The sequence below is a fragment of the Oncorhynchus gorbuscha genome, linkage group LG18 (genome assembly GCF_021184085.1).
Source record: "Oncorhynchus gorbuscha isolate QuinsamMale2020 ecotype Even-year linkage group LG18, OgorEven_v1.0, whole genome shotgun sequence".
Taxonomy (NCBI): domain Eukaryota; kingdom Metazoa; phylum Chordata; class Actinopteri; order Salmoniformes; family Salmonidae; genus Oncorhynchus; species Oncorhynchus gorbuscha.
In genome coordinates this window covers 67,560,878-67,587,208 of record NC_060190.1, presented here as the reverse complement: position 1 = coordinate 67,587,208, position 26,331 = coordinate 67,560,878, and the positions used below count along the sequence as shown (strand labels likewise).

The window sequence follows — 26,331 nt, the reverse complement described above, 5'->3', positions numbered from 1 at the left end:
GCTGAACATGAATCTCGAGTGACGGAGAAAAAATCAGGATATCGTCAAGATAGACAAAAACAAAGATGTTCAGCATGTCTCTCAGAACATCATTAACTAATGCCTGAAAAACAGCTGGCGCATTGGCGAGACCAAACGGCAGAACCCGGTACTCAAAATGCCCTAACGGAGTGTTAAACGCCGTTTTCCACTCGTCCCCCTCTCTGATGCGCACGAGATTGTAAGCGTTACGAAGGTCCAACTTAGTAAAGCACCTGGCTCCTGCAGAATCTCGAAGGCTGATGACATAAGGGGAAGCGGATAACGATTCTTAACCGTTATGTCATTCAGCCCTCGATAATCCACGCAGGGGCGCAGAGTACCGTCCTTCTTCTTAACAAAAAGAACCCCGCCCCGGCCGGAGAGGAAGAAGGCACTATGGTACCGGCGTCAAGAGACACAGACAAATAATCCTCGAGAGCCTTACGTTCGGGAGCCGACAGAGAGTATAGTCTACCCCGAGGAGGAGTGGTCCCCGGAAGGAGATCAATACTACAATCATACGACCGGTGAGGAGGAAGGGAGTTGGCTCGGGACCGACTGAAGACCGTGCGCAGATCATGATATTCCTCCGGCACTCCTGTCAAATCGCCAGGTTCCTCCTGAGAAGTAGGGACAGAAGAAACGGGAGGGATGGCAGACATTAAACACTTCACATGACAAGAAACGTTCCAGGATAGGATAGAATTACTAGACCAATTAATAGAAGGATTATGACATACTAGCCAGGGATGACCCAAAACAACAGGTGTAAACGGTGAACGAAAAATCAAAAAAGAAATAGTCTCACTGTGGTTACCAGATACTGTGAGGGTTAAAGGTAGTGTCTCAAATCTGATACTGGGAAGATGACTACCATCTAAGGCGAACATGGGCGTAGGCTTCTCTAACTCTCTGAAAGGAATGTCATGTTTCCGAACCCATGCTTCGTCCATGAAACAACCCTCAGCCCCAGAGTCTATCAAGGCACTACATGTAGCACCCGAACCGGTCCAGCGTAGATGGACCGACAAAGTAGTACAGGATTTTGATGGAGAGACTTGAGTAGTTGTGCTCACCTGTAGCCCTCCGCTTACTGATGAGCTCTGGCTTTTACTGGACATGAATTAACAAAATGTCCAGCAACTCCGCAATAGAGGCACAGGCGGTTGGTGATCCTCCGTTCCCTCTCCTTAGTCGAGATGCGAATCCCTCCCAGCTGCATGGGCTCAGTCTCTGAGCCAGAGGAGGGAGATGGTTGCGATGCGGAGCAGGGAAACACCGTTGATGCGAGCTCTCTTCCACGAGCCCGGTGACGAAGATCTACCCGTCGTTCTATGCGGATGGCGAGAGCAATCAAAGAGTCCACATCTGAAGGAACCTCCCGGGAGAGAATCTCATCCTTAACCACTGCGTGGAGTCCCTCCAGAAAACGAGCGAGCAGCGCCGGCTCGTTCCACTCACTAGAGGCAGCAAGAGTGTGAAACTCAATAGAATAATCCGTTATGGACCGTTCACCTTGGCATAGGGAAGCCAGGGCCCTAGAAGCCTCCCTACCAAAAACTGAACGGTCAAAAACCCGAATCATCTCCTCTTTAAAGTTCTGGTACTTGTTAGAGCAATCAGCCCTTGCCTCCCAGATAGCTGTGCCCCATTCTCGAGCCCGGCCAGTAAGGAGTGAAATGACGTAAGCAACCCGAGCTCTCTCTCTAGAGTATGTGTTGGGTTGGAGAGAGAACACAATCTCACACTGCGTGAGAAAGGAGCGGCACTCAGTGGGCTGCCCGGAGTAGCAAGGTGGGTTATTAACCCTAGGTTCTGGAGGCTCGGCAGGCCAGGAAGTAACAGGTGGCACGAGACGAAGACTCTGGAACTGTCCAGAGAGGTCGGAAACCTGAGCGGCCAGGTTCTCCACGGCATGGCGAGCAGCAGACAATTCCTGCTCGTGTCTGCCGAGCATGGCTCCTTGGATCTCGACGGCAGTGTAACGAGCGTCTGAAGTCGCTGGGTCCATTCCTTGGTCGGTTCCTTCTGTCATGCAGGTGAAAGAGGACCCAAAAGCGACTTGGCGAAAACAGAGTCTTTAATCCAGTAAAGTAAATACAATCAAAAAACACAACTTTCACTCGAAATGACGAGGACAAACTGGAGACTCGATCTTGAACAGCAGGTGAACAGCAGGTTGCCTCGGGAAGGCACTTGAACCAAACAGACTCAGACACCTGCTCACCACGCAGCATCTGAGGAAAACACGACACGACAGGGCGATACACAAACACAGCACGGTGAATTCTAGACAAGGAACCGACAGGGCAGAAACGAATAACAAGGAGAGAAATAGGGACTCTAATCAGGGAAAAGGATCGGGAACAGGTGTGGGAAGACTAAATGATTGATTAGGGGAATAGGAACAGCTGGGAGCAGGAACGGAACGATAGAGAGAAGAGAGAGCGGGAGAGTGCGAGAGGGAGGGGGAGAGAGAGGGATAGAAAGAGGGAAAGAACCTAATAAGACCAGCAGAGGGAAACGAATAGAAGGAGAAGAACAGGGACAAGGCATGATAATCAATGACAAAACATGACACAGACATGCTATGCATTTCTTTAAACCAACTATTATCCTTCAGTGCCACCACTGGTGTATGGCTGTTGAGGAACCTGACAACACATTAGAAGATTAGCAGTCACCTTGGTGACATGTCTGATGTCAGGTTTATTTATCCCTTATTTTACCAGGTAAATTGACTGAGAACACATTCTCATTTGCATCAATGACCTGGGGAATAGTTACAGTGGAGAGGAGGGGGATGTATGAGCCAATTGTAAACTGAGGATTATTAGGTGACTGTGATGGTTTTAGGGTCAGATTGGGAATTTAGCCAGGACACCGGGGTTAACACCCTTACTCTTACAATAAGTGCCATGGGATCTTTAATGACCTACACAGGGCAATGTCCCAAATCACTGCCCTGGGGTATTGGGATATTTTTTTAGACCCGAGGAAAGAGTGCCTGCTACTGGCCCTCCAACATCACTTCCAGCAGCATCTGGTCTCCCAGCCAGGGACTGACCAGGACCAACCCTGCTTAACTTCAGAAGCAAGCCAGCAGTGGTATGCAGGGTGGTATGCTGCTGGCATATGCAGTTTAACAACGCTTAAGGAGATTTGTTGTTTTTATAATTCCAAATATAATCCTCTTTATCAGTAAGATTACAGTGGTTTGGGAAAGTATTTGGCGGCCTGCACTTTCACTGGCTGTTGTCAAATCGATCCTGTTAACGGGATTTCAGCTGTAAGAAGTTATAAATAGCTTGGGAAATTTCAGTATGTCATGGCTTTAGAGGCTTCTGGCAGGCTAATTGACATCATTTGAGTCAATTGGAGGTGTACCTGTGAATGTATTTCAAGGCCTACCTTGAAAGGAATCCGCAAATCTACCCCTAAAATTTGTTTCAACAAGTCAAAATAAGTTTATATCCACTCCTCAGATACCCTAAAATATAATCAAACTATAATATTTCTTACGGAAAGAAGTATGCTCAATAGGAAACCGATTTTAGAAGGTGCGTCCTGTCTTCATGGTGCGCAAACACACATTTCCAAGACTGTGTCCCTGTATTAAAATATATATTTCTTATTTGTTTTTAAAGTTACAAGCCTGAAACCTTGAACATAGACTGCTGACGTCTTGTGGAAGCCATGTGAATTGCATCCAGGGAGCTAATTCTCAGCATGACCTTTTACTTGCCTTTCTAAGAGGATGGTCTCTCAACAAAAAAAATCCAGTTGGTTTTTCTTTGGATTTTCTCCTACCATATCTATTATCTATTATATTCTCTTATGTTACTAACCTATCTTTACCAATTGTATGCATATCCTGGCTTCAGGGCCTGAGCATCAGGCGGTTTACTTTGGGCACGTCATTCAGGCGGAAATAGAGAAAAAAGGGGGCTAGCTCTAATTAAGGACAACAAAGTCAAGGTATTGGAGTGGCCATCACAAAGACCTCAAGCCTATAGAATATTTGTGGGCAGGAACCAAAAAGTGTGTGCGCGCAAGGTGGCCTACAAACCTGACTCAGTTACACCAGCTCTGTCAGGAGGAATGGGCCAAAATTTACCCAATTTATTGTGGGAAGCTTGTGTTTGACCCAAGTTAAACCATTTAAAGGCAATGCTACCAAATACTAATTGAGTGTGTGTAAACTCCTGACCCACAGGTAATGTGATGAAATAAAACCTGAAATAAATCATTCTCTCTACTATTATTCTGACATTTCACATTCTTAAAATAAAGTGGTGATCCTAACTCTCCTAAAACAGGGAATTTGTACTAGGATTAAATGTCAGGAATTGTGAAACTGTTAAGGTTTTCTTCCTCTTCCTCTGAAGAGGAGGTGTAGCAGGGATCGGACCAAAAGGCAGCATGGTTATCTTCATACATCTTTAATAAAGATCATGACAAACAATACAAAACCGTGAAAAACCAAACCAGCCCTATCTTGTGCAAACAAACACAGAGACAGGAACAATCACCCACGAAACACTCAAAGAATATGGCTGCCTAAATATGGTTCCCAATCAGAGACAACGATAAACACCTGCCTCTGATTGAGAACCACTCTAGGCAACCATAGACTTACCTAGACAACTCTACTATACCACAATCCCATTACCTACAAAATCCCAAGACAAAACACACCACATAAATAACCCATGTCACACCTTGGCTTGACCAAAATAATAAAGACAACACAAAATACTAAGACCAGGGTGTGACAGAAACTGAGTTTAATTGTATTTGGCTAAGGTTTATGTAAACGTCCGACTTCAACTGTACATATACATACTTTTTTTAGTATATGCCTTTATTATTCCCTGCAAACCCTAACACCCCTCCCCCAATTGGGGTAAACTAATTAACAATACCACTTAGGCTTCTACCTTCAGTTTATACATATTATACACATTTTACAGACACAATCTTTTTTACAATAGTTATATTTTGTTTGTTTTTAGTCCTTCCTCTATTTCTAATGTCCATCCAGTTTGATTTCTATTTGTAACTGTGCTATTTCACAAAATATCTGAACCTAAATACATTTTACAGACCACATATGTTTTACATTGGTTATCTTGTTATTAGTCCCACCCTTCAGCTCCATGCAACACCTCCCATCTATCTCTTAACATCATCCATTTTGGATTGCTGTTTGCCACATATTTTTCAACTGTGCTGTTATGCTTCACAAAAGTACTGATCCTTTCTATTCTCATAGCTTCTACAGGTTGTAAATTAAATATAAACATTTTTGCTTAAATAATTATTATGTTATTGATTGATTGACTATGACTTTTCACATCATCCAGTATTGCTATCTGCAGTGTTAGTTCTAGGCAAATGTTGCAGTTCTTCAGCCATTCCTGGACCTGTGAACAAAAACGAGCTACATATGGACAGTACCAAAATAAATGATCTAATGACTCTGACTCCTCACAGCAAAATCTGCAGAGCTTGGAAGATTGTATCCCCCATATATATAACATTCTATTGGTTGCAAGAATTTTGTATAATACTTTAAATTGAAAAATGTGAAGTTTTGAATCCAGCATTGTTTTGCATGTCAATTCATGAACCATGTGCCATGGAATGGGTACATCGCAAATCTCTTCCAACTATTTTGCAATTTATATGGCACAGCTGTCAATTGTTTGGTCCTTAAATGAAATTGGTATATGTTTTTATTCATCACAATTTTCTTTAACCATTTATGTTCTTTAATGCAGTTCCAACAGACAAGTTCCTTACTTTTTCCACCTTCTACTTGCCTCTTCCATTTTTGTGGTAATGCTGCAATTAGTTGCTTGTAATCTTGGGTTGAGCAGACATTTCCGTATGTCTGTTTTAACTGCATGTGTGACATAACTCCACCAGTCCTATTTATGATATCATTTACAAAAATTAAACTTAAAAAAAAAACATTTTATCGAAAAATATGTTTTATTTGATCAATTAGTATATTTGAGTTTAACCACAATATTTGTTGTATTATTTGTTCTGTCTTTTCAGGATTAAACTGATATTGAAACCAACTTTCTTTAAAAAATATATATTTTGGATATTTTGTGATATTTCAAACAACCGAAAGTGAGCCGTTGTAATCTGAATAAAGGGAAAAAGGCCACTCTTGAACATGGGGTGAGACCAATTTACTAGAGAACCATTTCAGATTTAAGTATAACTTTTGTATGACTGATGTCTTTACTGAGAGTTCTAATGATTTAATATTTAATCAGAATTCAGAATCCCTCAGAATTCATATTAGTTATAGAAATAAGCCCTTTTAATTTTGTCTGTAATATTGAATATTTTTTGTTCATATTATTTAAAAAGCAGGTCACTAGGTGTAGGCAAAACCATAAGCAAATAGGTGTAATTTTCCCACAAATAGACAGGGATTTTCCTTTCCATGTTAGCAAGATTTTATCTATTTTTGTTAACTTTCTATAAAAATGTATTGGTGAGATAATTTCTTTTTTTCAGGATTTGTATAGCGAGTATGTCCACATCCCCATCAGACCATTTCATTGGTAAACTACACGGTAATGTAAAAGTTCATTTTTTTAGTTCTCCAATACTTAATTATCACTTATCATAATTTGGTTTTAATCCAGAGAGGTTATCAAAAGTACGTAGATCCTCTATGAGGCTGTGGAGGGATTACAATTGTGGATTTAAAAGAAAACAAGAATCATCAGCATACAATGACAACCTTGTTTTAAAGCCACAGATTTCTAATCCCTTAATATTATTGTTGGATCTAATTTTAACAGCTAACATTTAGATGGCAATAATAAATAGATATGCCGATAATGGACAACCTTGTTTAACTCCTCTTGACAGTTTAAAACTTTCTGAGATGTAGCCATTATTTACTATTTTACACCCATGTATACATAACTTTAAACAATTTTATAAGAGATTCTCCAAAATTGAAATATTCTAGGCATTTATATGTAAACTCCAGTTGTACTTTAACAAAAGCCTTTTCAAAATCTGCTATGAAAACCAGTCCTGGTGTCCCTGATATTTCATAGTATTCTATTGTTTCCAGTTTTTGTCTTATTTTATTTCCAATGTATTGTCCATGTAAAGACCTGTCTGATTAAGATGAATAATATCTGACAATACCGTTTTAATTATATGCTCCAAGCATTTAGCTAGATTTTTTGCATCACAAGGGGCCTCCAATTTTTTTAAATGGACTGGATCTTTATATATACCACTTGGATCCTGTTTCAGTAATAATGAAATCAGACATTCTTGTTGCGTGTCCGATAATCTACCGTTTATATAGGAGTGGTTAAACCTCTCTGGGATATTCGGGACGGTAGCGTCCCACCTCAACAACAACCAGTGAAAGTGCAGGGCGTCAAATTCAAAACAACAGAAATCCCATAATTAAAATTCCTCAAACATACAAGTATTTCACACCATTTTAAAGATAAACTTGTTGTAAATCCAGCCAGAGTGTCCAATTTCAAAAAGGCTTTACGATGAAAGCACACCAAACGATTATGTTAGGTCAGTACCTAGTCACAGAAAAACACAGCGATTTTTCCAGCCAGAGATGAGTCACAAAAAGCAGAAATAGAGATAAAATTCAACACTAACCTTTGGTCTTCATCAGACATTTACATTGGCGTGTTTCGTTCAGTAGTTCCAAAACATCCGGTGATTTTGCAGAGTGCCACATCAATTTACAGAAATGCTCATAATAAACCATGATAAAAGATACAACTGTTATGCATGGACTTTAGATAAACTTCTCCTTAATGCAGCTGCTGTGTCAGATTTCAAAAAAGTTTCACCAAAAAAGCACACCATGCAATAATCTGAGTGCGGTCCTCAGACAACAAATCAAGCCATACAGATATCCGCCATGTTGTGGAGTCAACAAAGTCATAAATAGCATTATAAATATTAACTTACCTTTTATGATCTTCATCAGAATGCACTCCCAGGAATCCCAGTTCCCACAAATGTTTGATTTGTTCGATAAAGTCCATAATTTATGTCCAAATACCTCCTTTTGTTAGTGCGTTCAGTTCACAAATCCAAACTCACGACGCGCGGGCAGGTCCAGGCGAAAGATCAAAAGAGAAGTCATATTACAGTTTGTAGAAACATGTCAAACGATGTATAGAATCAATATGTATGATGTCTTTATCATAAATCTTCAATAATGTTCCAACCGGAAAATTCCTTTGTCTGTAGAATTGCAATGGAACGCAAGCTAACTCTCACGTGAACGCACGAGGTCAGCTGATGACACTCTGGCAGACCTCTGACTCAGCTCCCATTCCCCCTCCTTCACAGTAGAAGCATCAAACAAGGTTCTAAAGACTGTTGACATCTAGTGGAAGCCTTAGGAAGTGCAATATGACCCCATAGACACTGTATATTCGATAGGCAAAGTTGAAAACTACAAACCTCAGATTTCCCACTTCCTGGTTGGAATTTTTCTTAGGTTTTTGGTGCCATATGACATCATTCAAACAGTTTTAGAAACTTCAGAGTGTTTTCTATCCAAATCTACTAATAATATGCATATATTAGTAACTGGGCCTGAGTAGCAGGCAGTTTACTCTGGGCACCTTATTCATCCAAGCTAGTCAATACTGCCCCCCAGTCCCAAAGAAGTTAAAACAAGTTAATAATGGTCCTCTGAGTATATCAAAAAAAGTTTGGTATACTTCCACTGGTATGCCATCCAGCCCTGGAGTTTGGTATACTTCCACTGGTATGCCATCCAGCCCTGGAGTTTGGTATACTTCCACTGGTATGCCATCCAGCCCTGGAGTTTGGTATACTTCCACTGATATGCCATCCAGCCCTGGAGTTTGGTATACTTCCACTGGTATGCCATCCAGCCCTGGAGTTTGGTATACTTCCACTGGTATGCCATCCAGCCCTAGAGTTTGGTATACTTCCACTGGTATGCCATCCAGCCCTGGAGTTTGGTATACTTCCACTGATATGCCATCCAGCCCTGGAGTTTGGTATACTTCCACTGGTATGCCATCCAGCCCTGGAGTTTGGTATACTTCCACTGGTATGCCATCCAGCCCTGGAGTTTGGTATACTTCCACTGATATGCCATCCAGCCCTGGAGTTTGGTATACTTCCACTGGTATGCCATCCAGCCCTGGAGTTTGGTATACTTCCACTGGTATGCCATCCAGCCCTGGAGTTTGGTATACTTCCACTGGTATGCCATCCAGCCCTGGAGTTTGGTATACTTCCACTGGTATGCCATCCAGCCCTGGAGTTTGGTATACTTCCACTGGTATGCCATCCAGCCCTGGAGTTTGGTATACTTCCACTGGTATGCCATCCAGCCCTGGAGTTTGGTATACTTCCACTGGTATGCCATCCAGCCCTGGAGTTTGGTATACTTCCACTGATATGCCATCCAGCCCTGGAGTTTGGTATACTTCCACTGGTATGCCATCCAGCCCTGGAGTTTGGTATACTTCCACTGGTATGCCATCCAGCCCTGGAGTTTGGTATACTTCCACTGGTATGCCATCCAGCCCTGGAGTTTGGTATACTTCCACTGATATGCCATCCAGCCCTGGAGTTTGGTATACTTCCACTGGTATGCCATCCAGCCCTGGAGTTTGGTATACTTCCACTGGTATGCCATCCAGCCCTGGAGTTTGGTATACTTCCACTGGTATGCCATCCAGCCCTGGAGTTTGGTATACTTCCACTGGTATGCCATCCAGCCCTGGAGTTTGGTATACTTCCACTGGTATGCCATCCAGCCCTGGAGTTTTCCCAGCCTTAAAGGCTTTAAATGCATCAAGAATTTCTTCCTCTGTAATTTGGCCTTCACATGAGTCTTTCTGTTCAGATGTTAATTTTACATTATTAATAGGAAAGAAATCCATACAATTAGCTTCGGTTAGTGGAGATGGAGGAGACTGAAACTAAAACATATTCTTAAAGTATTTCACTTCCTCTTTCAAAATATCATTCGGTGAATCATGCGTGACTCCATCATTTTTAACAAGTCTCAATGCATTTTTTTGGTAGCATTTCTATGTTGAAGATTGAAAAATAATTTGGTGTATTTCCCCCATATTCCATCCAGTTTGCTTTATTTTTTATAATATATTACACTGGAACTTTCTTGAATAAGTTCCTCCATTTATTTTGGTTTTTTCTCTAAAGTATTCTGTGCCTCTAACTGTACTGTTGGTCCTTCAATTTCTTTTGTTATTATCGACTCTTTTGATCTAAATTGCTTTTGTTTTATAGATGAGTGCTGAATTGCATGGCCTCTAAAATTGTCCTATCCAAAATGGATCTGCTGTACCTACGTTATGTCGTAAAAAGTCAGTTATAAATTAGTCTATCGTAGTTATAAACTAGTTATCATCCAGTAGGCTTTGATTACATTTCCAATATCCTCGCCCACATGGAAATTCTGTAAGAGTAATATATATGCCAATTATGTGATGATCCGACCGCATTCTGTCCCCTATCGTTTGGTGCCAGAGAGAATGACATAAAGTAATCAAGATGACTAGCTTGATTAAGCCCCTGCCATGTATATCTCACTAGGTCAGGATATTTAAGCCTCCATATATCCACTAATTCCAATATATCCATGACATTCATGATTTCCTTAAGTGCCTGAGGGTGATAGTTTGTAGTGTGATTTCCTTTCCGGTCCATAGAGGTATTTAAGACCATATTAAAACCTCCCACCCTAATAATAGTCTAGTGTTGCTTGTAGAGTTGATCAATTCTTATATATATTTTCAAAGAAGCTTGGATCATCATTATTTGGAGCGTATAGGAAGCAATATCTGTTTATTGTCCAATAACATATTTAAAATAATCCATCTACCTTGATGATCTGTTTGGACAATTTGCACATTTGGATCAAAATTACTGTTAATTAATATCACCACCCCTTTTGAATTCCTTTGCCCATGGGAAAAATATATTTCGCCCCCACAGTCCTTTTTCCACAAAACTTCATCTAAAATTGTTGAATGAGTTTCCTGCTAACAATATATATTTTATTCCTTCTCTTTTAGCAAGGTAAATACTGATTGTATTTTCTTATTATCTGCTAAGCCATTATAATTATAACTGGCTATACGTATTCACCATTTACCATAATGAGACACAAGCTTCAAATCTATTTATCAAATACTGTATATGTTTGTAAAACATACCATTGAAAAGTAACATGATGATTGAGTGTCTATAAAGCTGTATCATGATATTTGCATTGCTACTAAGTAAACCTCCAATTGGTCCTCACTATTCCACCTACTAAAAGCCCTCCTTATCCCGAGTTGGGTTGTCCCAATGCCCGGCAGACCACACCCGACTCCCCGGATCCCATCCTTCGAAAAGAGCACACAGTGCCACCCACAGAACAGAAGCAGATCAACTGCCAAATGTATTATATATAGCCATTCAAAAATATATATTTAAAAAATACTGTTTATCTTATTTTCCATAATTAGCTATTAATATTTGTACTAATGTAGGCAATTTGTGCAATGGATTTTTACCTCTCACCAGTCTCGCCATTACCAAAATTACATTATGGCAAGCAATTATTATATTAGCAAACAATTATTGTGAATCATCCTATATTGTCCCTAACATCTTTTACTCCCTCGCAACAGTTATGGGATACACACACACACACCCACACACTCATACACACTCAATCCCTTTGCACCCACAACAACCATGGACTCACATTCTCAACAGTTGCACCATCCCAGAGCCCAACTCAAGAAAGGTCTTGATTTACGAATGCATATATAGTTGCAGCTGTATCAGAAGGCCTGCAGAACTGTGCAAAAAAATGGGCAGAAATGGGGAGATTTTATTAACCATTGTCACGTCATAGATGATGGAGGTCAGATGTACCTCCAACCCCTGAAACACCCACAACATAGTCCCCCGGATTGACCATTTTCCCAAGCATCTCCATGCAGTCAGACCTTTGATTTTGTGCCACCAGGGCCTCAATAATATGGCCCCTCTCTGAATGTCTGAGTGTGACCCCTCCCCATGGGTTACTGCAGCTAGTGTTGCCAGCACTGCCACTGCCTGGGTGGGGGCACCCCACAGGAATCTCCACCGGATAGGTACAAGGTTATCAAGGTTCTCATTAGCAGCTTTGAGAATTTCCTTGTATATTATGCTCTCCCTTCAGGGGGCTTTGGCTTTGCAGGACCAACCCTGCCAAGCAGGCTCAGGATGTTGAGAGGGCAGTGCTGCTGTAGGTCTCTGACCACATTTTGGCTGCATACAGACCGCTTACAGCAGGCCCATAAAACAGTTAGGGACTTCTCCTTAGTATCTGGGTCATTCAGGTGGATGTCTAGTGTATAGGGTTGTGGACCATTCCATCAATATAGGATCATAAATAAATCAATTAGAGGTGTCATTTATTTTTAAAATGTAGTTCCCCGTGATAGAACAATAAATAAATGATACGTGTAATTTATTTTAAAACGCTGTTCCACTATGATAGGACAATAAATAAATAAGATGTATAATTCATTATAAAATGTATATCCCTCATCTGAACAACATTGAACGCTCTCTCACAACACCTGCTCACAGAAATACATTGGTTCAGGGATATGCAACCATTTCCTTTCTCACTCAATGCCACACTTTCCCAAACACCAAAAAACACACACCACACCATCCATCCACACATACTGTGCCTTCTGTTTACTGAGTTTTTATCTCCGCCATGTTGAATTAGTGCTTTGTGTTCCAATGAATTATATTAGAAAATAGAAAAGATATATTTTTTGTATTATTACAATCCATAACCGGGCTAGAATTATGTGTTTCCTTATTTGCATCCTCTATGAGAACTTTGTCATTTTTAAAATGGCAAAGTGGTCTTTGTGTCTCAGAACAACTGGTTATCAATATACAGTTTATCAATGACAAGAGCTACTCGTTTCCCTTTCAATCTTTTCTCTTTGAAAATTGGATACAGAACTTTACACCGTTCTGCAATTTCCTTTGGGAACTGGTCATTCATGCCTTTTACACAGGCTTTTAACCATTATTTTATCTTTAAGGAAAGCAAATTAGGCAACGATTGGGCGTTCATACCTCTGCCCTCTCTGTCCAAAGCGGTGTACAAGTTCAAGTTGGATTTGGTCATTTTGTAGCTTCATGTGTAATCTGAAGCACTGTAAGGAGGAACTCTCTAACTACAGATTCAGTACTTCTTCTTTCCCTTGGATTCCTGTAAGTACCAGATTCTCTCTCATGGATCTAGCCTGTATGTCAAGTAAGGCTTCTCTCAGAACGATGTCCTCCTTTTTAAGTTCATTCACTTTGGTTTCAATCTTATTGACCGTCCCTTTTAGCTTGTTTGTGTCTTTCTCCAATGTCGCAGCTTTTTCGTCACTCATCTCGAGGCCTTCAACTCCTTTATATCCTTACTGACTAGTTCAAGTATACCCAGTTTGTCATTTATTGATTTTAATAGGTGGGTTTCGATCTTTACCATTCCCGCTGGTGAAAATATTAAATCGTCTGTGTCTGTAGAAGAGTCAAGTTTTGGTTTTGAAATAGGTTCCCCTGTCTTACTCTCCATCATGTTTGGGTGTTGCTTGCTTTCATAATATTTGTAGATACATTTCTCTAGTCTTATAATTTGTTTTGGGTTGTTATCCAGATTGAAGGTTATTACGCACCAGATTGCGCAGTGCTAATATTTAGTCTAACTTACCGATATTAAATATCACATTTTTATCTTGAGGTGGTCTACATAGCAGTGTTCAGTTCGCCATCTTGCCACTTCCGGAAGAGTCTTGGTGGTTCCAAACTTTTTCCATTAAAGAATGATGGAGGCCACTGTGTTCTTGGGGACCTTCAATGCTGCAGAAATGTTTTGGTACCCTTCCCCAGATCTGTGCCTCGACACAATCCTGTCTCAAAGCTATACGAACAATTCCTTCGACCTCATGCTCTGACATGCACTGTCAACTGTGGGACCTTATATAGACAGGGGTGTGCCTTTCCAAATAATGTCCAATCAATTGAATTTATCACAGGGAGACTCCAATCAAGTTGTTGAAACATCTCAAGGATGATCAATGGTAACAGAATGCGCCTGAGCTCAATTTCGAGTCTCATATCGAAGGGTCTGAATACTAATGTAATAAGGTATTTCTGTTTTTTTTATTTGTAATACATTTGTAAATGGGGTATTGTGTTTATATATATTTTTTCCTTAAATCAATCTAATCCATTTTAGAATAAGGCTGTAACAACAAAATGTGGAAAAGGGGAAGGGGTCAGAATACTTTCCGAATGTACTGTATATACACTTAGTGTACAAAACATTAGGAACATGACATAGACTGACCAGGTGAATCCAGTTGAAAGCTATGATTGCTTATTGATGTGACTTGTTAAATCCACTTCAACCAGTGTAGAATTTTAAGCCTTGAGACATGGATTGTGTATGTGTTCCATTCAGAGGGTGAATGGGCAAGACAAAATATTTAAGTGCCTTTGGACGGGTTATGGTAGTAGGTGCAAGACGCACCGGTTTGAGTGTGTCAAGAACTGCAACACTGCTGGGGTTTTCCTGTGTGTATCAAGAATGGTCCACCACCCAAAAGACATCCAGCCAACTTGACACAACTGTGGGAAGCATTGGAGTCAACATGGGTCAGCATCCCTGTGGAATGCTTTCGACAGCTTGTAGTCCATACCCCAACTAATAGAGGCTGTTCTGAGGGCAAAAGGGGGTGCAACTAAATATTAGGAAGGTGTTCCTAATGTTTTGTACACTCAGTGTATATTTCCACACTATTCATTTGAGATAATACTGTGAAATTGGAAAAAGTATTATAATGCCATATTAGTGTAAGAGTTGTCTTAAAAGACCACCTGAAATTTCAGCTTGTTTTTCATGGGAGGTGTTCTGGACCGCCTGGTGACATCAGGCACCAATAACAAGGAGAGTTTGCCCTCTGCCAATAACAGCCAGTTTTCAGGTTACATGTCCCTCCCAATCGGCTAGTCCAATTAGGCCGCTCACTCAGACCACTCGCACACAGTCCTAGCACAATTATTGCTTGAGAAATAGCTTTGTGCTAAGAAGCTATTTTTGTTTCTTCTTGACCATTTTAATTGAAAACAATGGCATTAAGGTACATAATTGATATCCAGAAATGATTTGATATTCAGATAAAATGGATGCATTGGACCTTTAAGCAAATTACAGTATTAAGTATGTTTGACAGATCTCCACTGCTTTCATTCGGTCCCCAAACAAGCTGAAATAATTGAGTTTAATGGATTGTTTTGGTTGTGATGCGTCTTTTTGAAACGATCGATTCAGTGTATTTAATTTCATGTTCATCAAAATACTATTTTTTTTTTTTTCACCTTTATTTTACTAGGCAAGAAGAACCCGCTTAAAAAAAATGACCTTGTAGTGGAAACAATTGGAGACATTTATTTAATGAAGAAGAAATTGAAGGGGTAAAACACGGACACAGACCGAATAAATTTCTTCACAAGTGATTTTCTCCTCCCCGTCCTCCTCTCATTCCTCTGTAAAACGGACAATAGATCATGTCAATATGGAGCATCCCACAATACCAATATAATGCCTGAAGAAACTCATTTGCCAAAGGAATGACAGCATGCAGTAGTTGAGTATCTTTAGCTTTCTCTTCTGTCTCTTGTAACCACATTGTTTGTTTCTCTGACAAATATAGGCTTGTTAGCCTATTCGTTTTTCACTCAAATGTCTGCTGTAAGTAATTGTCAAAATCAAAACCATAGACCATTTGCTCTGTCACATGTTCACTTTATTGACCTGTATGAGTTGGATTAGCTTGCAGTATGCATGTTCAAATGTTTAATTTGCTTTCTTTCCATCATAAAACGAGCCACTAACTTTCTGATTAATTATAATCACCTAGTTATAATGAGGTTCCATTCCAGTGACATCCACACTGTGTTTTAGGAGCTCACCTCTCTCTCTCTGTGTGTGTGTGTGTGTGTGTGTGTGTGTGTGTGTGTGTGTGTGTGTGTGTGTGTGTGTGTGTGTGTGTGTGTGTGTGTGTGTGTGTGTGTGTGTGTGTGTGTGTGTGTGTGTGTGTGTGTGTGTGTGTGTGTGTGTGTGTGTGTGTGTGTGTGTGTGTGTGTGTGTGTGTGTCAGTGCAGCTTTGTTTAATAACTCTCCTCTCCTAATTTCCTCTGTCTTCCTCTATGGTTGTGTGGAGTGGATACTAATTAATGTATTTGTGTCTGAAAATCAAACTCTGTAGATTAGCCAAATAGTTTCGCAGTACTGGCTTTATGGTGTCACAGTAACACATTGTATTGTTTTCCTTCATCTCGAACAAAGGATGTTTTCCAGGTGAATGTGGTTTTCTATAATGTTAGTTATTTTACAGCTTTGATGTTACAGAGGGGACATCCAACTTTCCATGCCTCCACCTCCAATCAACATTTTGCCGTTCTCTAAATGGTTGGTTCGTAATTCTAAAAGTAAGGTCATTAAAATGACCGGATCATAATCGTCAGGAAGTTTTTAAACGTCTACTTCTCTTTTACTAAACCTCGAGAAAGGTCAAGAGAAAACAATTATTTGTGAGGCGTTATTTTTCACATTTCTATCTGGCTGTAGAGCTGTTATGCAGAGACGGAGCCGTTGGGGTGTCATCCGTAATAGAGAGACAGACAGACGGCATGGACTGAGAGATCCACCACTTGGCAGCCAGGACACAACTCAACACACCCGTCTCAATGCTTCAGAGACGTTGCAGCTCTGATACTCCATTCTGACAGCTGGGATCATTTTGGGCTGTTTTTATCCAGAGTTGCCGTCCTTTTATTATGTTGTGTGTCTCCCTCTCCATGTAAAGGAAATGTTTGCCAGGGGTGATTGACTCTGAAAAAAGCATAAGAAAGCACGAAGTAGAAGAAACATTTTATGGCTCAATTTGCTTTTTAGGAGTAACCTTGGTAATGACACAATCCCATTTCCCTCAGAGAAGAAGTCGTGGGCATTCAGTGAGTGTGGCAGGCAGAGCTAGTTTGCAGAAGACGTTTGGAAATGGAGAGGGAGTTTGTGTGAGACAATGCACATCAGGAAAAGTTTGATGCCAGTGCCTAAGTCAGTGGTGTGCGTCTTCCTGCAGGCCCCGGGAGTCCCCTGAGAGCCAGCAGAGGCAACAGCCCATGTGTTACCTGTCAGGGGTCCAATCTGTGCAGGACGCAGTGGAGAGGAAAGTTAATGGCCAGAATCAGAGCAGTCAGAGGACGCTTCTGTCACAGGGTTTCCTTTAGCCGCCAATTACCGGCTTTTGGCCGATTTAAAAAAAGAAAACCCAATAAATAAAAATGTTGATGGCCAAAATGACCGGGAGAAGAAAAACAATCCCATTGCAAAATAATGCATTTCAGTCATTGATGGAAATGCAAGCCGATGTAAATACATTTGACCATCTATAGGTTAATTGACATAATTTAGTGGAATTAAATTGGCTTATGTGTATTTTTGTTAGTCATCGTGTATTATATTTATCCAACACAACTATCAGAAGCGCACAGCATACAGAGCAGAGGTTATTTTGAGAGGGATTTCTCCTGCTGCTCCTCAGCTGGTTGCTGCTTGAGAAAAACACACTTTTATAAGCCCATTCATTGTGCAACTACTGTAAATGTAATCATGTGTTAAAAAACATTTTGGTGTGCTCTTAAAAAGAGCTACTATATTTATTATTTCTCAACTGGTACTAAAGCGCGCATCCCATTCACCATCAAGTGAAGGCAACAGGCTATCAGCGCATCACCCACCACTTTACAATGTGAGCTGGAAGCTCTATGCATTTTAAAAACATTACTGCAAGATCACCAGCCTCTACCATATGGACACATTGAAACACTGTGATCCGTTGTTGGCAAAAGAAATGGGTGCAGAGCCTAAAGGCCAATGCAGCAGTAGGCCTGTAACTTCCATTGCTCTTTCACACCAAAGATTGGGAGATTGTTGGAAATCATTTTTAAATAGCTTACTATGAGGAACTATGATTTTATACTGAACAAAATATAAACGCAACATGCAACAATTTCAATGATTTTACTGATATATTGATGATTTTTCACATAAGGAAATCAGTCAATTTAAATAAATTCATTAGGCCCTAATCTATGGATTTTACATGACTGGGCAGGGGCGCAGTCATGGGTGCAAATCAAATGAGAATGAGTTGTTTTGCACCCATGACTGCGCCCCTGCCCAAATCTATTATCATTTGTTTAACACCTTTTTGGTTACTAAATATTTCCATATGTGTTATTTCATAGTTTTGATGTCTTCATTATTACACTATTATCTATAATGTAGAAAATCCTAAAAAATAAAAGATAAACCCTTGAATGAGTAGTTGTGTCCTAACTATTGACTGGTACTGTATAGCCCAAGTATTTAAAGTCTGTTTCAGTCAATTGGAATGGAGATAGAAACGCTAAGTTGATTGTAGAGGGGATATTTAAAGGTAAAGCCATGGATTTATCTGTGTAAATGTTGTACCGACAGGCTACCATATTCAGATATGATGTCCATTACACATCATCAGTAATTAATGAAATTCTATGATTTTCGTCACCCATAGAGATGCCCCTAGACCTTATTGCCTCAGCCAGTGGTTCTATGACTAACAAGAACAGAGCAGGAGATAAAGGACAGCCTTGACGATAGCCCCTACCGATAGGAAATCTTTCTGATAATTTACCAGTTGTGTTAACTGCCGCTGATGGGTCAGAATTTTACTAAATTAATAAAACTGTCACCCCGATTGACTTTTTCTAATTCAGGAAACAATCATTTCCACTCATCTCTTTTCAGCATTGAGAGAGACAATGAGTGCAGGGTCTTTCATTCGGCCAAGATGGTTTATGATATTAAAGCACGTCTCACATTGTCCATTTTATAGAAACAGGCTAATGGATGCAGTTTTCCAGGACTCTGGTATGATGTCTGTTTCGAACATATCATTTAGAGCAGGCATGAAGACAGGCCAAAGAACTCTGCCGGGAAGCCATCAAGGCTGGGTTCCTTGCCAGAAGGCATTGCCTTAATAGTTTCCCAAACCTCTTCAGGAGTGAAGGGAGCATTTAGTCTATTTCTATGCTCATTTGATATACTGTAGAGGGCAAGATTATCTTATTCAGATATTTTGTCATTTTGTTGTTAGATCTTGTACATTGTGAAGTATAAAGAGATTTTTAGAAGTCACAAAACATATTATTGACAAGCAATGGATCATAAGAAGTGTAGCCATCTGCCATCCTTATAGACTTAATCGATCTTTCGTTCTGTTATTTTTAAAGTTGGTGTGCAAGATGGACGATTACCGAACTCAGAATATTTTTGCTTGGTTAAAAACAATCGTTTTTCTTTACATGTTTTGTATGATCTAAATAGAGTTTGGTCTCAGCATGAGCTAGTGACTTCCTGTTCTCCTGGGTTGGTTGTTGTTTATGAAGAAGTTCTACAGGCTTTACTTCAGCCTCCAACATTTCCCTATTTTCTATCCTAAGCTTCTTGATCAGAGAGGCTTGGGTATATTATAAAACCCTTTATAGTTACTTTAGCAGCATCCTAGACAATTGCAGCTGAGACAGGAGAGAGTTGATTGTCGAGACAATAATGTGATAATTTATCTTTTATCACAGAGCAGAATCCTTTATTGTTAAGCAGAGACGTATTTTGTTTTGGGATTGTTTTGCCAATTTCATTATCTATATACACTGGGGGCATGGTCAGAAATAACTATAGAACCAATAGCACATGACTGAACAACATGCATGTAAGTAGAGGGCATAAAAAATAGCCCAATCTAGAAAATTAATTATGGGGCCTAGAGTAGAAAGTATAGTCTCTGACATTAGGATTTAGCTCTTTCCATATGTCTACTAAACCAGATGAATCACAAATGTTTCTAAGAGTATTTGAGGCTCTATGAATCGAGACTGGAGCAGCTGAAGATTTATCCAGTTAATCCAAAGCCAGATATACAGTGCCTTGCGAAAGTATTCGGCCCCCTTGAACTTTGCGACCTATTGCCACATTTCAGGCTTCAAACATAAAGATATAAAACTGTATTTTTTGTGAAGAATCAACAACAAGTGGGACACAATCATGAAGTGGAACGACAGTCCCTCTAAACTTTTTGCTCATACAAGGAGAAGACTGATCAGAGATGCAGCCAAGAGGCCCATGATCACTCTGGATGAACTGCAGAGATCTACAGCTGAGGTGGGAGACTCTGTCCATAGGACAACAATCAGTCGTATATTGCACAAATCTGGCCTTTATGGAAGAGTGGCAAGAAGAAAGCCATTTCTTAAAGATATCCATAAAAAGTGTTGTTTAAGGTTTGCCACAAGCCACCTGGGAGACACATCAAACATGTGGAAGAAGGTGCTCTGGTCAGATGACACCAAAATTGAACTTTTTGGCAACAATGCAAAACGTTATGTTTGGCGTAAAAGCAACACAGCTCATCACCCTGAACACACCATCCCCACTGTCAAACATGGTGGTGGCAGCATCATGGTTTGGGCCTGCTTTTCTTCAGCAGGGACAGGGAAGATGGTTAAAATTGATGGGAAGATGGATGGAGCCAAATACAGGACCATTCTGGAAGAAAACCTGATGGAGTCTGCAAAAGACCTGAGACTGGGACGGAGATTTGTCTTCCAACAAGACAATGATCCAAAACATAAAGCAAAATCTACAATGGAATGGTTCAAAAATAAACTTATCCAGGTGTTAGAATGGCCAAGTCAAAGTCCAGACCTGAATCCAATCGAGAATCTGTGGAAAGAACTGAAAACTGCTGTTCACAAATGCTCTCCATCCAACCTCACTGAGCTCAGGCTGTTTTGCAAGGAGGAATGGGGAAAAAATTCAGTCTCTCGATATGCAAAACTGATAGAGACATACCCCAAGCAACTTACAGCTGTAATCGCAGCAAAAGGTGGCGCTACAAAGTATTAACTTAAGGGGGCTGAATAATTTTGCCCTAACCCTAACCCAATTTTTCAGTTTTTGATTTGTTAAAAAAGTTTGAAATATCCAATAAATGTCGTTCCACTTCATGATTGTGTCCCACTTGTTGTTGATTCTTCACAAAGAAATACAGTTTTATATCTTTATGTTTGAAGCCTGAAATGTGGCAAAAGGTCGCAAAGTTCAAGGGGGCCGAATACTTTCGCAAGGCACTGTAGTCTCCTGAAATAAACCCAAGTCCCTTTGGTGGAGCATGTGTTCCGGGCATATACATTTAGTATAGTAAGATGTTGACTAAGTATATTACCTGTATTCAAAATAAATAGTCCTTCAGGGTCTGTAACTTGGTGCTCAAATAATAAATGGGACATTTTATTTCCAAGGATGGCAGTGCCTCTTTTGTTTGAACTAAAATAAGATAAATACCCCTTGCCCACCCAGTCCCCCTTCAGCATGTTCTGTTGAAGATAAATGGGTCTCCTGTAGCATTACAATTAAAACCCTTTCCATTTTTAAGAATGTTAGAATTTTCTACCTCTTGACCCCATGCCCCAAACATTCCAGGAGACTGCTTTAAATGAACTGTTTATGTTTCAGTAGTATTAAATAATAACTTAACTCAGACTGAGTAGTGCATCACATAAGAATACAATTTTGAAACCCCCCCACTGCTGAGTCCCCAAATGAAACGACACACCCCAAAAACAGTATATACCCTGTTTTCTGTCATGTTGTTAACAGGAAGCCCACTAATGGTTTTTTAGAAGTTGAATTATGTCCTATATTGAATAAAAGGGGAATTAACATAGATCTATGGACACGTGGAAGACAAATGAATAACCTAATCTTTGACATTTTCCTAAACATTATCGCTATTGCACTCATATGCATGTACCTGAACACCCACACAATACAGTCACATGTACCCTAGCCTATACAGTACCAGTCAAAAGTTTGGACACCTCCTCATTCAAGGGTTTTTGATTGATTGGGAGTCCCATAGGGGGGGCGCACAATTGGCTCAGCGTTGTCCGGGTTAGGGTTTGGCCGGGGTAGGCCGTCATTGTAAATAAGAATTTGTTCTTAACTGGCTTGCCTAGTTAAATAAAGGTTAAATAAATAAACACACACACACACCTCTGTTTTGGCTCAACTTCATGAGAGCTTGTACCTGAAGTCCCCATTGACAAAGGGATTTGTTCCCCTGTGCTCACCCTGCCTGCCCCTGAACTGACAAGAAAGGAGCTGTGCTGGCGTGACTTTGTTGTGCCCTGTCTGAGCAGCCCAGATAGCGCCTCTATCTCGCTGCCTCTCCCCACCTGTTACTAAGCTTGTCACTGCCTCCTCCACCTGTGTAATAAAATTAGCCTCAGCCGAAGGAACTGAGAGAGCAACATGTAATTGCATAGCAAGAAACGAATGGGAAGGCTGGGAATGGAAGAGTCGCTGTTGATATGGGTTTAGCCCCCAAGTCAAACAGTAGAGAGCGTCTCGGTACACAATACACAGACACACATACTCACATACACATAAACACACACATACATACACACACACAACCTGCTGAGATGCTAACCCTTTGGAAGGTCAAATGTACAGTTTCAGAACTGGAGATTGCATTTTAAATGTATCCAATACAGCATATCATATTTTCTACTCTTTCTCTCTCCCTATTTCTCTCTCTATCTCCCCCGTCCCTCTCCCTCTCTCTTTCTCTCTCTCTCTATAGTTACGGGGACATGGTGCCCAAGACGATCGCAGGGAAGATCTTTGGTTCTATCTGTTCTCTGAGCGGGGTGCTGGTAATCGCCCTGCCCGTTCCCGTCATCGTGTCCAACTTTAGCCGCATCTATCACCAGAACCAGAGAGCTGACAAACGGCGTGCTCAGAAAGTACAGGTGAACACCATTGACCTGATGGATCGTGTGTGTGTGTGTGTGTGTGTGTGTGTGTGTGTGTGTGTGTGTGTGTGTGTGTGTGTGTGTGTGTGTGTGTGTGTGTGTGTGTGTGTGTGTGTGTGTGTGTGTGTGTGTGTGTGTGTGTGTGTGTGTGTGTGTGTGTGTGTGTGTGTGCGACACCACTCGCCCCCCTATCTTCAGAGGCTAGCCCCGGCCCGCTAGACCTCTGGCATGCAGCAGACAGACAGATGTGAGAGGTTACGCACTAGGAACTGCTTGGAGGTCGATGGGAGGCCCTTGTTCCAGCATCACACAATAAAAACACCATTTAGCAAAGGATCCTTAGTTTAATGTCAGCGGCAAAGATCTGATGACAAATCTGCTCTATTTGATGAAAGGCAGAAAGGATATTTTGGACATTTTCAGCTGGGTGTTCTCCCATTGAGTACCCACTCAGTGTCTGAGTTGCATATTTATTTATTTATTTATTTTCACCTTTATTTAACCACGTAGGCTAGTTGAGAACAAGTTCTCATTTACAACTGCGACCTGGCCAAGATAAAGCATAGCAGTTCTACACATACAACAACACAGAGTTACAGAGTTACACATGGAATAAACAAACATACAGTCAATAATACAGTAGAAAAAAGAAAAATCTATATACAGTGAGTGCAAATGAGGTAAGTTATGGGCATTAAATAGGCCATGGTGGTGAAGTAATTACAATATAGCAATTAGACACTGTAATGGTAGATGTGTAGAAGATTAATGTGCAAGTAGAGATACTGGGGTGCAAAGAAGAAAGATAAATAAATAAATACAGTATGGGGATGAGGTAGTTGGATGGGCTGTTTACAGATGGGATATGTACAGGTGCAGTGATCTGTGAGCTGCTCTGACAGCTGGTGCTTAAAGCTAGTGAGGAGATATGGGTCTCCAGCTTCATTGATTTTTGCAGTTCGTTCCAGTCATTGGCAGCAGACTTGTAGATGACCTGGAGCCAGTGGGTTTGGCGACGAGTGGTGGGTAATATATGGGGCTTTGGTGACAAAACGGATGGCACTGTGATAAACTGCATCCAATTTGTTGAGTAGAGTTTTGGAGGCTATTTTAACACAGTGTCCAAAGAAGGGCCAGAAGTATACAGAATGGTGTCGTCTGCGTAGAGATGGATCAGAGAATCACCAGCAGTGAGAGCAACATCATTGATGTATACAGAGAACAGAGTCGGTCTGAGAATTGAACACTGTGACACCCCCATAGAGACTGCAAGAGGTCCGGACAACAAGCCCTCCGTTTTGACACGCTGAACTCTATCAGAGAAGTAGTTGGTGAACCAGGCGATGCAATGATTTGAGAAACCAAGGCTGTTGAGTCTGCCAATAAGAATGTGGTGATTGACAGAGTCGAATGCTTTGGCCAGATCGATGAATACAGCTGCACAGTAATGTCTCTTATTGATGGCAGTTATGATATCGTTTACGACCTTGAGGGTGGCTGAGTTGCACCCATGACCAGCTCTGAAAACAGGTACGGTGGAATTCGAAATTGTCGTTAATCTGTTTGTTAACTTGGCTTTTGAAGACCTTAGAAAGGCAGGGTAGGATAGATATAGGTCTGTAGCAATTTGGGTCTAGAATGTCTCCCCCTTTGAAGAGGGGGATGACCGCGGGAGCTTTCCAATCTTTGGGAATCTCAGACGATACAAAAGAGAGGTTGAACAGGCTAGTAATAGGGGTTGCGACAATTTCGTCAGATAATTTTAAAGAGAGAGGGTCCAGATTGTCTAGCCCGGCTGATTTGTAGGGCTCCAGGTTTTGCAGTTCTTTATGAACTTCAGCTCTCTGGATTTGGTTGAAGGTGAAATGGGGAGGCTTCGGCGAGTTGCTGTGGGGAGTGCAGTGCTGTTGACCGGAGTAGGGGTAGCCAGGTGGAAAGCATGGCCAGCCGTAGAAAAATGCATATTGAAATTCCTAATTCCATATTCAATATCCTTCCAGGATACCCGGGCCAGGTCGATTAGGAAGGCCTGCTCGCTGAAGTGTTTTAGGGAGCGTTTGATAGTGATGAGGGGTGGTCGTTCGACCGCAGATCCGTTACGGATGCAGGCAATGAGACAGTGATCGCTGAGATCTTGGTTGAAAACAGCAGAGGTGTATTTGGAGGGCAAGTTGGTTAGGATGATATCTATGAGCGTGCCCGTGTTTACAGATTTGGGGTTGTACCTGGTGGGTTCATTGATAATTTGTTAGAGATTGATGGCATCAAGCTTAGATTGTAGGATGGCCGGGGTGTTAAGCATGTCCCAGTTTAGGTCACCTAGCAGAACTAGCTCTGAAGATAGATGGGGGGCAATCAGTTCACATATGGTGTCCAGGGCACAGCTGGGGTCAGAGGGTGGTCTATATCAAGCGGCAAAGGTGAGAAACTTGTTTCTGGAAAGGTATATTTTTAAAAGTAGAAGCTCGAATTGTTTGGGTACAGACCTGGATAGTAAGACAGAACTCTGCAGGCTATCTCTGCAGTAGATTGCAACACCGCCCCCTTTGGCAGTTCTATCTTGTTGGAAAATGTTATAGTTAGGGATGGAAATTTTCAGGGTTTTTGGTGGTCTTCCTGAGCCAGGATTCAGACACGGCAAGGACATCCGGGTTGGCAGAGTATGCTAGAGCAATAAATAAAACAAACCTAGGGAGTAGGCTTCTAATGCTAACGTGCCTGAAACCAAGGCTTTTACAGTTACAGAAGTCAGCGAATGATAGCGCCTGGGGAATGGGAGTGGAGCTAGGCACTGCAGGGCCTGGTTTAACCTCCACATCACCAGAGGAATAGAGGAGGAGTAGGATAAGGGTACGGCTAAAGGCTAAAATAACTGGTCGTCTAGTACGTTCAGAACAGAGAGTAAAAGGAGCAGATTTCTGGGCACAGTAGAATAGATTCAAGGCATAATGTACAGACAAAAGTATGGTAGGATGTGGATACAGTGAGGCTAAACCTGTGCATATAATGACGATGAAAGATATATTGTCCCTAGAAATATCATTTAAACCAGGTGATGTCACGGCATGTGTGGTTTATTTAACCTTTATTTAACCAGGAAGGGCTCATTGAGATTAAAATCTCTTTTTTCAAGAGCGCCCTGGCCAATATAGGCAGCACCAAGTCATTACAAAAAATTACAGACAGACAATATGAAAAACTACAAGTAATCTAGTAAAAACCATTGAATTCACAAGAGTATAAAACAGCAAATTAAAAATATTGACAGGTCAGGGAATCAGCCTCATAATCCTT

General features: G+C 41.0%; 1 protein-coding gene across 2 annotated transcripts in view; it reads left to right on the top strand.

Annotated features, from left to right (window-relative positions):
• The window catches only part of LOC124003688 (potassium voltage-gated channel subfamily D member 3-like), a 141,737-nt gene that overhangs the window by 93,948 nt on the left and 21,458 nt on the right, over nt 1-26,331 (top strand). For both annotated transcript variants that reach the window (XM_046312204.1, XM_046312203.1), the window contains exon 3: nt 22,866-23,034. In XM_046312204.1, the coding sequence (XP_046168160.1) occupies nt 22,866-23,034 (169 nt within the window). The remainder of the gene's footprint in view (nt 1-22,865; nt 23,035-26,331) is intronic.